Below are 10,620 nucleotides of genomic sequence, written 5' to 3'. Positions count from 1 at the left end.
TCGTCATTATTAGCCCAACTCAATATCGTTTCTCGTTTTCATTTTCTCGGGCGCACTGGCACCCCTCCTGCCGACGCGGCGACACGGAGAAACCCGAAGTTATTGAGCGTGCATTTTCTGGCGGATTTCTCGTCGCATGCTAGACACCACAGCTGTCAGATAGCTCGTGCTCATCCCACGTGCTGTATTCTATGGCGGACTGGGATGGTATGTGGCAGTATCAGCAGGGTCACTATACTGGCCCTGCCCTAGCTCAGTAGTTGCAAGGGTGCCAGAACACAACTTAGTGCGCGTCCAACAGCGCGTCACAACAAGCCAAAACATATCGTATTAGGCAAGACATAAGCAACCGAGAGCCTGGTACATCAGTACAGCGCATGGCAATTGAAAGTCCGCCCCAGAGAAACGAGAGAAACAGCTCGAGGAGCTGTTTCTCGTTTTCTCGTTCGATCGCCGTTCGGCAGGGACCCCGAAAGGCTTCAGCGCACTGAGAAAATGAGCGAGAAACGCTTATTGAGTTCGACTATTGTTGGGATATTCGAATCCGAGGTGAGCTCTGGCAGCGTCGGACATTGCGCAGTCTCGTTTGTACCCGCCACGCATCCGGTACATACAACATATCTTACACCTAAAGATACACCGCAACACGCTTGGACGAGTCAGTTTACCACCCGAGCTGCTCGAGGGTATATCCGTAAACTTGGCCCTTTTCGTCCCCTTTGTTGCACAACCTCTGACCACGGTCGAGCGAACTAACCTTCTCCAAATCTTCTTGCGACAGTTTGGGGAGCTACGACGCCGGTGTGAAAGCACGATCTATAAAATTTGTTTATAATGACTTACAATCAGATTTGTCTTCTGGTGCTCCGGGTTGGCGCTCTTGGGCACTGCGCAGTTCCCCCTCCAGACGTGCCACGCCAAAATGATCTGCGCCGAGTTGACACCGTATTTTGCGGCCAGCTCGGTGATCGTAGGGTCGTTCCGCACGGTGGCGTACCCTGCCAGATCATGAGTATAACGGCGGCGCCAGTAATTGGCTCAGAGGGCTCACCTGTAGGAGTGTACGCCGTCATCAAGATGCCCTTAGAATTGCAGTACGCTTTCAGCTCAGGCTGAGCAAGGTAAGGGTGCAGCCTGGATCACGTTGATCACTCAAAGTCTAGCTACGCGTTGGTCGGACAACTCACTCGACTTGGTTCATGGCTGGCACAACCTTCGCCGAAGGCAGCAATATCTCCAAGCTGTAAATCCGGGTCCATGAATAACATACTCCTCTCTGACGCGCGAGCTGCACGTACGTCTTTATCGAATAATTGCTCACTCCGATCGCCTTGGCCTTCCCCGCCGCGAACACCTTCTCCATCTGCGCCCACACCTCCGGGATACTCGGGCTCTCGGTCACCTTGAGGTTGCCGTTCTCGTCTACGGGGTCGGGGTTGTTATCCTCGTATACATACCGTTGCGGCCAGTGAATGAGGTACTGTGAGTACAGTTGAATTATACACGTGAGAATCAGCTCTGGCAGAAGGGGAATTAGGCTACTAACCAGGTCGACATAGTCGAGCTTCAGCGCCGACAGACTCTGGTTTAAGGATTCCTCGACGATGCCTCCGTGGTGCGGACTGGCATGCTGGCATGAATACGGGTCGACTGTCGGAATCACTAGCAGATACGCACGGAAGCTTGGTCGTCACGAATATCTCCTCGCGAGGTATCCCGGACTCCTTGATAGCCCACCCGACGGATTCCTCCGTTCCTTATTCCTCCTATCAGCGACGCTTTGTGGATCTGCCAAGCTCGGATGCCTACCGTATGCCCAAGCAGTGTCCAGGTGCCTGTATCCCGCCTGACGCGACTGTGAATACAAATTCTCTTTGGGACCTACGTGCGAAGACCGACCTTCAAAGCAGCTAGGATCCAATGCCTGGCAGCGTATCTGTCCTCCTTCGTGACCCCTCCCCAGCATCCCAATCCTGCCGTTCCGAGTCCGATAAGTCACCTCCTTACCCCCGTAGTCTCTGGTAACACATACCGATAGCGGGGATGGAAGCCCCCGTGTTCAGCTTGAAGTACGGTACGTTCCTGCTGGCCATTCTAACGACGGTGATCTTGGAGTACGCGCCTGGAGAGAAATATCGAGATATACTGCTCAGGCGGATTGCTGACTGAGCCCGGCGCGGTATGGCCAACAGAGTCATCTGACCAGGAACGGAGTATCTCCTGCTCCATGTACAGGCCCGCCCGGAGGTTGAGGCATATGTCGTGCGTTGGCGAGGATGGTGTGGTATCTCCATCCGAGGTATCCCCGGTACAACTGGATGTTGACAGACGAAAATAGATGGGTCTCATGGCTCGTGTTCTTGGGCGGGAGCCCGAGCGGGACCGCCGTTACTTATACGAGAATACAATAGTATGAAGACCAGTCAATCCATGAGTAACATTTGATGCCTTGTCACCGCGTCCCGCACCGATAGATATGTTACGACGTCTAAGGGGAGTGAGAGAAGGAGAAGGTCATCTCTTTTTCCGCTTGGGCTTGCCATGTATCCCCCATGAATCCAGCTATCCGCGCCTCCTAATGTCTAAGCGCCATGGTGCTCTTCAGGGCATGGCGGTTCCGGTGAGGAATATACACGGTCGCGCATTGGCGCAACCTAGATGTACACGTTTGCGAAGACCGAGTGTCCTACTCAGGCAAAAGGGTATTAGTGCTCAAAAACGACAAAGCAAGTGGGAGTATGGCTGACCTTCGTCGTGACGTTGGACGCAGTACTTTGGATGGGAAGTGGGTCGGTGCGATCAGGGTTGAAACTGGACGGACGGTAGGCAACTCTCCACAGGAGATAACTGCGGCCTCCGTGACGTTATAGTATCGACAGATGCACCCGAGCGGTCGTAAGGCCCATAGATGCAATCTGCACCCAGGTGCTACGAGACCGAGATCTTGAGCGGCAGCTTGATCCCGAGCCCTCTTCTAATCCACCGCCGGATGCTAGCTTTCTTGACGATCGCGCGACAAGTACTGCACTCTGGTGCATAGCGCTTCGCGGATTCGACGATGTATGTCTCGTACGAGGAATCGTTGATTGTGGAGCGTATCAGGCACGCCGCACAACTCGAACCAGCCCGGGCGGGAGATTGTCTGGCGAAGGATCGAGAAGTCATGGGGAATCCGGCAGACGTATGTTCAGGGAAATAGGGAGTTCACTCGAGAACTTGAAGGTTGCACGTAAGTGGGGATGGCCAGGTAGTATCCGGCGCCTTATATGTCAGATAACAAAAAGCTCAGAAGCTGTGAGGCGCCTGAAGGCCGTATTGCATCCTGAAGGCGGTTCTCCCCGGGCAATACTATGCGTGCACAGGACAATGACACAGGCTCCAGCAAGAATGGGTCCACATGTATAGTCGTGGGCAGCGTCACAATAAGTGTGTTCCTCTGAGCGCGAGCGCATTATGACGGTTTGAGCATAAGAGTCAGACGGACCCCTTATTATACTCCGGATTAGGCAGTCAGCTTTTCCAGTCTCGGCAGTTGCCGACAATGGTAGGCAGAGAGCCATGCCTTGCTTGCGCCCGTCAATCCATTCCTGGTGTGCTCTCATAGGACCCCTGATAATCAGTATCGAGGCTTTATTTTAGATGCCCAAAATTCAGCGTCTTTGTCCGCGCCAAATTTCCCGATTTTACGCCCTTTTGTCCGCGAAAAATCAGGTGCCAGCTCGATTTGCCTTCCATATTTGGGAATTGTGGCGTGGGTAACGCTGAAATCTTCCCGCGCTCGGCGTATGCCGAGAAATCCTGCCCAAAATGGGCAGGTGATGTCCGCGGGAAAAATAAGGGTTGGCCGCTGGGCTCCCAAAATCGGTCGCTTTGTCCGCGAAAAATCAGGCCTGAGGGGTCTCAGATGGCCAACTTTTGTCCGCGTTTCCACAAAGCCTCGATACTGATAATCAGGGGTCCTGCTCTCATGCCTTTTGGTGTGCTTCCCGTGTTTTGCCACCTGTCCGAGAGCGCTTGCGGACAGGCAATATGGCGTAAGGGCGGCGCCGAGGAGGTTTCGGTACAGAAGTCCGGCCTTCCATCCTTATACTTCATTTCAATATGACCGTCGACGTAGTTGGGTCCCTTTGACTAAGGAAGTGGCACTTTATTGTGAATCTATCGAACGATATCATAGGGCTAAAGCACTGTATATCCCAGGCTCCTAGAACCATCCGTCTCGCGTCCTCGATCCTCTCTGCTAGGGCGTGTGTGAAGATGTTATCTAATATGGCTTATATAATATAGTTTATTTATAGTTGTATTTCCTGATTAAGCCGAACGGTGAGGATGAGGACGCTATGAGACGGCTGGCCCAACTCGTCGTCCGAGGTTTTACCGGAATTATGTAAGGCGGCTAAGCGACTAACGACGCGTCGGTTTATTGACGTTCGTCGACTGCCCGATTTGGATTTCGAGGTGGCTTTCTCGTCGCACCTCAGCCGCCCTTCGAGCATCTCCTCTGCTCGCCGCGCGTCGATGGCGGGGCATACAATCTGATCTTTAAATAGAAAACACTGTTTTGATAGTAATGCATGAGTAGCTGTTGCTCTGTATTTTCGATGTATTTCGATGAATAGATTATTCTATATACATTGAAAAGTGCAAGTACCAGGCTCCTCGATGCAAAGTAACCCCAGACCTTTGAAGATTGTGTATATAAATCTACTTTAACTTTGATAAAAATACAGAGACAGTAGCTGCCGCACTATTGTGGTAAATATCTGTTCACTGCTTTCTTTGTTGAAGTGGGAGGATTCCCGTACCTACTCATGCTCACCGGAAGTACTTGCAGTCAACAATTCAGATATACAATATTCTGTTATTGACAGCTACAATGTCCATGTCCCCTCGACGCGCGGCGAGCAGAGGAGATGCTCGAAGGGCGGCTGAGGTGCGACGAGAAAGCCACCTCGAAATCCAAATCGGGCAGTCGACGAACGTCAATAAACCGACGCGTCGTTAGTCGCTTAGCCGCCTTACATAATTCCGGTAAAACCTCGGACGACGAGTTGGGCCAGCCGTCTCATAGCGTCCTCATCCTCACCGTTCGGCTTAATCAGGAAATACAACTATAAATAAACTATATTATATAAGCCATATTAGATAACATCTTCACACACGCCCTAGCAGAGAGGATCGAGGACGCGAGACGGATGGTTCTAGGAGCCTGTGTATATCCCCGAAGTGAGTCGATTCGTTATTTTATGGTACAAGGCGCCGAGCTGGGCTTACATAGTCTCGAACGGAGGGGACATCCATTCCGCCGAAGAATGATGATCAACCTCTACTGACTGCTTCTGCAAATATCTGCCTGCGCAGCATCTTGCTGATCACCTACTCGCGGCTCTGCAACGTGGATTATACATCTCAATGCTCTTTGGGTAGCCTGATCATCGAGGCTCGTTGAGATTATCTGTGCGCGTGAGTTAGATGTTGATACACAGCTTTCGCTCTTCCCACCACAAGAGTCCACACCAATCAGCACGTGGAAGCCTCTTGCCTCGTGTTCCAGCATTATACCCTAAATATAGGGACTTATGCCTCGAGGAAGGCTCGTAATTGACGTCAAATAGGGCGGGCACCATCGCAAATGAATCCTTGTTAAGGGTCGATACAGCATCCGGATCAAGCCAGGCGACAACATGGTCGACATTATCTTAACTTAGGCCACGAGTCAGTGTACTGAAGGCGATGGAAGCACGCAGAATCGAACGACTTTGATACTATCCCCGAAAGCTGTACGGAGTCACCGAACAAGCCTGAATCTCGACGCACAATCGACCAGGGCAGCACGCCTTCCTTTCAGGATCCGGTCCTCCTTGGGCCTCAAGACAGTTCTGAACTTGGGACTTATGGTGGGGCGTCGCTACGTAATGAACATGCCTTTCAAGCACTCCTAATTCATGGAACTATCTCTGTACCGCAGCCGATGACTACTTAAACGGTGCGTCACTTGCATACCACTAATCGCCTGTTACCCACACCGTCCTTGTCGCTCATCCCTTAACCAGCGCCCGACATCTCACAATGCCTGCTGTTTGGCACCTTCGTGTTCTCCTGTACTCGTGGCTCGTAAGTACCCCGTAATACTCCTATATAGGCGTTGACGAAGACCGACATGGTCACAGTGGCTTGTCTCGGCTGTCCTGTTGGGTTTGACGGCATGGAGGCTTTACTACACTACCCATATTCCTCTGGGGGATCCCCTTCATGACGGCGTGGACTTCTACGGTGCGTACAGACGGCTGTATTCACATACTATCCGGACTCAATTACTGTCAATTAGATCCTATCGTGGCAGAGCTGCTCGCGACTTCGATTTTAACACTTCTCTGGTCTGCCTACATGTCAGTGCTCCTCCTCCTTTATCCTTGACATGGCGCTTACTATTTTCATAGCATCCACGTCATTTCGGGTGTATACGAGCGCCGCCTGATTTCCCGCTTCCGTGGGGAACTGATTGGGCTATTGATTCTGTTCGTTTTGTGGCTTGTCGGAGCTGCGATCGCCACGGTACGTGGCAAGTTGTCTATTAACTGCTCATTTGCTAAGTATAGTCCTCGATGATCTACAGACGTACTGGGGAAATCTATCATGGTGCTGGGTCTACAGACCATGCCGTGTCCTCACCGCACTTGTTGCGTTCGCATGGATTGGTTGGGCTTCCATATTCATCATCTTCGTCTATACCCTCCTATTCGTCTTGTCGAACAGGGTCGTGATGGAGCCCCTGCATGCTCGGTGGAACCCGAGGGTGAGCGTGTTTGGTAGGCGCGCTTGAGGGGTCGGGATATGTCAGAAGAGATGTTTAGAGGATGTACACAGACTCATTTACGAAGCCTAAGTAGCATCGATATTTATTCACGGGGATAGCGTAGTTACTATTTGCGTAGCAGCTACTTCGCAGGGTCACTATACAGTAATACTAATAAAGTCATACCAGCCCGATTGTCAGGACAGTGCTGTAGCTGTTGAATTTCGAAGAGCATTACTGCAGGAATTGGCAAGCGTATCCTCGGATGCATAGAAGAGTCCTTCGAGGGACACTGGATGCTCAGAAAACTACCTGCATTCGATCAATCATAGAGCCCGTATAATGAGGACACCGACATAAAGGACGAATATCTCGTGGGTAATTTACGACGCGAGACAAGATTCGGTTACCGAGATAAATGTTACACAGTGATGGAATGATGGTACCTTCTCAGCTTGATGGCGTCCAGAGCATTGCAGCCGTTTGCAGATCGATGGACCACCAATCCAGAAAATCGCGTATAGTCGGAGTGCGTCGGAGTGCGTCCCAGGGACGTCGGAAGAAGGTAGGGAAGTCCTGATGGTCTGATTTCCGTCTCTCAGGGACTTAAAATTGCTTGTCCGACGTGGTCCGACTGTAAATGATTTTTGAAAAGTGGGCCCATCAATCTGCAAACGGCTGTGATGAGGCGAGATCCACTGGATATACCTGCGACCAACAGCCCACAGAACTAGCAGAATAAGGGAGCGTCATGCGTACTCAGAGAATATAAACACATTAGTACCAGCAGTATGATACAAGTGATGGAAGCCTACAACGATAGCATGCATCACAGATGCAGAAGATATACAAGATACGGCGATACAGTTAAAGATCTAGCACGGGTCACCGCGGGAGAATGAAGAAGAGACGTAAAGGATCGTAGACTAGTGTTGGATGGAATACAGTTCCCTGTGAGTAGGCGCTGTTGTGGACACGCGGATTATACACCTCAAGCGGGATGACGGTTCTTTCACAGATACGGGTATGCGTCTACCCCTATGGATAGTTAAGTGAGCGATAGAAAGCAGAAACCTTGGGAAACCTACAATCTGGGTTGTGTTCGATGCCGACTGCGAAATCGAGGAAATTCGGGAAAGAGCGGAGGGTAATTCCAGGACGACGAGCATCAGACTTATACTTATTCAACTCTTCTGCCAGTGGAACGTCCTCGTTATACATCTTCAGAGTGAGAGGAATGGGGGGCACATAGTCCCGGCTGGCGTCATAGAGCAAGCATATATCATCCAACACGGGACGGAGTTCCTCCTCAATTTCCGGTGGATCGTGGTATAAGTCTTCGTGATTATTGCGGAGGTGACGGTCTAGCACCGTCATGACCTCGAATGCATGCTGGTCTTCAGCTAACCGTGTGCGGCCCTCCGCACAGAGGAATCGGCTGAGCATCCAAGCACCCATTGCGAGAGCGGAGGGGGTATATAGGAGTTGTGGCATTGTCCGAGTGACGCTGATGAAGACCGACGCCGCTTTGCGGACGAAGTCATCGTGATTGCGGTCGCGCTCCCATTGACAGTAGAAACGAAGCCACTCCTCGGGTGTGTCTTGTTTGGGGACTGCATCGGCGCATTGCGCTGGTATATCGAGAGAGTCCAATTGGAGCTGCTTGAGCAAGTCTGCGATGGAGTTCATCTTGACAGTGTGGCGGAGAAGTGTGGCAATGGAAGAGAGACAAAAGCGTGGGATCCCGACTTTATCACCTACGCGCCCATCACATGACCGCGAAGGGACAATTCCTGTTAGATAGCAGATGCCGAGATAACGGCTGGACCTACAAATACAGTCAGAGGTTTCGTATTGATCAATGTTTTTTTGAACGGTCTGCCACTAGTGGTACGTCGAAAGAACATACTCACGGGGCATTTCACACGCGACCGTGTGATTGGTCAGAAGCTCGAGATGAACATGTATCAACTTATCATACGTCTTCCAGATTAGCCGACCACTCAGACCACCCTGTAGTTACTCATTGCACGACGACGACATGAAACTGTGAGCCAGGAAAGATCAAGGGCGCGCAGCACTTGACATTACCGAATGGGGAGCTGCATGATCGATCCCTAGCATGGCGCATGCCACCTTGGCCTTCATGTATGTTTTCTATGCGGTCTTGTCGCTGCGCTTAGGCATTAACTTGACCTGAAGCGCGCAGCCGAACGAGCCTGCGCAATGTGACGGCCTATTCGACTGACTGTCAGAATGCAACACACCGTAAGAGAACCAGGAGGGCTCGTCCAAACCAACCCTCTATTCCAGACAGCATTACTCCATGCGCTTTACTGGTCCATCTTCCTGTACCGGCTTCAATTCTGGCGTGACGGACGCACCAGGATCTCGACAACGAGAGTCCCCCGGGTCGGGGAACACAACCAAACCATTGAGGGATCACTCTTAACCGCTTAGGCGGATGTGCTCTCCCTGAACTCTGTACAAGGAGAAGTAAATAACGTACAATCTTGTCCCTATTCGGCACTCCTATGAATGATGCGACTCCGCGCAGTGAAGATCATTCGTGTCGCGTCAAGCCATTGATATGCATCCCACCCCGCTGTCTCGTGTGTTCGTCAGGAACGCGCGAATATGCTTCACTATGTGAAGAACGCACCTCAAGATTGGGTGAGAGCAAATTGAAATATGGCCGTTGGTATCACTGCGCCGAATCCAGACGGGCCGTTAGGCTCGTGAAGTGTTCAGAATATGCGTAACAATCACAGGGTGGGCGTGTACGTTGATCAGTCATAAAGCATAATATTCCTATGTGCAATTCGAGCATATCGCATCTTTCTCAGAGGTTATCGACAGGATTCCATCCCACGGTATATCACGGCTCGAGGCAAAGGGACAGGAGAGAACAGCCTGTGGATCGTATGCGACTCAAACTTAGCTGTGCTCGGGATGAAAGCTACGTCGTGATGGTGCTCTCAGTTGTTAACGTGTGTCCGCTTGGTCGACGTCGAAGGAGGAGCGGGACAAATCGGATGAGTCAAACAAGGATGCGGAAAGACCCGCTCTTTCACCTTTCCTCAACGCCATTGCTTGGCAACGCTGAGCGTTGGTAACTCTTCAAAACTTCATCCTCGACGTCTGTCAGTCTGGTGCAACGAGATTCAGACTTGTAAAGACGCAGTGCATGATTATACACTGCTTAGACTGTCTTTCGGCGCCGCTGGTTGCTACGTCCGTCGCGAGAATGAAAGACGTTGACCTCACTGGACTGGCTTTTCCTCCAACCCTGCAGAACACGAACATCTGAGCATGATTGGAATTCATTGTCTGGCGCATGCGTACTCTATGACCTCTTATTTCATTCTGCCGATGACAGAGGCGGCATTTTCGCTCCATGAAGTATCCTGAGTTCGTCCCGTTACGCGCTCCTTCAGGAAAACGTTCCGGTCAAGAACTGGTGCGGCTTAGGGAACACAAGGGCTCTCTTTAAGCAATAAAGTTCTATTCTTTCGCGAGTGCCTCGTATTGTGAGTTCCCTAGCCGTTCCAAGTTGACTAGACGAACCTTGGTTGACTCAGAATTTTATCCGTTGATACCTTCGCCGCCAATCATCTAATAATATTCGTAATGCGACTAATCTCTTGCGGTGTCAGTACCTTTTTATATGTTGACGTTTTCCTCGTCTCCTGTTGTTTCGACCGTCAGGGAGGGGATAATTGTTTTATCACGTTTATCATCCTAGATTAAATGTATTCTGGAATGACAGTAATTCAAGGCTCTCGTTCGGCACGAGTGTTTCCGCACTGCTGCAGGGTTCTCTG

The 10,620-nt window shown here is 51.1% G+C and overlaps 3 protein-coding genes across 3 annotated transcripts; 1 reads left to right on the top strand and 2 right to left on the bottom strand.

Moving 5' to 3' along the window:
- Positions 1–572: 572 nt before the first annotated feature.
- GLOTRDRAFT_75656 (reductase AKOR2) lies at positions 573–2,093 on the bottom strand (the record flags this gene model as incomplete). The annotated part of the gene is made up of 10 exons (XM_007867413.1): positions 573–790; positions 844–998; positions 1,052–1,134; positions 1,188–1,241; positions 1,299–1,480; positions 1,547–1,622; positions 1,678–1,756; positions 1,810–1,846; positions 1,900–1,973; positions 2,033–2,093. 10 exons carry the CDS (start codon positions 2,091–2,093, stop codon positions 665–667), a joined length of 927 nt encoding a protein of 308 aa, XP_007865604.1. The 3' UTR covers positions 573–664.
- A 3,942-nt stretch (positions 2,094–6,035) lies between these two features.
- On the top strand, positions 6,036–6,979 carry GLOTRDRAFT_138422 (uncharacterized protein). The gene is made up of 5 exons (XM_007867412.1): positions 6,036–6,114; positions 6,171–6,273; positions 6,329–6,389; positions 6,441–6,555; positions 6,617–6,979. Exons 1-5 carry the CDS (start codon positions 6,070–6,072, stop codon positions 6,821–6,823), a joined length of 531 nt encoding a protein of 176 aa, XP_007865603.1. The 5' UTR covers positions 6,036–6,069; the 3' UTR covers positions 6,824–6,979.
- Positions 6,980–7,545: 566 nt separating this feature from the next.
- GLOTRDRAFT_93142 (uncharacterized protein) lies at positions 7,546–8,485 on the bottom strand (the record flags this gene model as incomplete). The annotated part of the gene is made up of 2 exons (XM_007867411.1): positions 7,546–7,607; positions 7,885–8,485. The coding sequence occupies 2 exons, from the start codon at positions 8,483–8,485 to the stop codon at positions 7,546–7,548; spliced, it is 663 nt and encodes a 220-aa protein (XP_007865602.1).
- Between the last annotated feature and the right edge of the window lie 2,135 nt (positions 8,486–10,620).

Source organism: Gloeophyllum trabeum, assembly GCF_000344685.1.
Source record: "Gloeophyllum trabeum ATCC 11539 unplaced genomic scaffold GLOTRscaffold_00006, whole genome shotgun sequence".
Lineage (NCBI taxonomy): Eukaryota > Fungi > Basidiomycota > Agaricomycetes > Gloeophyllales > Gloeophyllaceae > Gloeophyllum > Gloeophyllum trabeum.
This window is presented reverse-complemented; position numbering and strand designations above follow the sequence as displayed.

What these genes read in the sequence shown, in the direction of transcription:
- GLOTRDRAFT_138422 (XM_007867412.1), top strand. Translation starts at nt 6,070, where the DNA reads ATGCCTGCTGTTTGGCACCTTCGTGTTCTCCTGTACTCGTGGCTC. An exon ending in TTCTCCTGTACTCGTGGCTC is followed by an intron (nt 6,115 to 6,170) that starts GTAAGTACCCCG and finishes ACATGGTCACAG; the next exon opens with TGGCTTGTCTCGGCTGTCCT. An exon ending in TCGGAGCTGCGATCGCCACG is followed by an intron (nt 6,556 to 6,616) that starts GTACGTGGCAAG and finishes GATGATCTACAG; the next exon opens with ACGTACTGGGGAAATCTATC.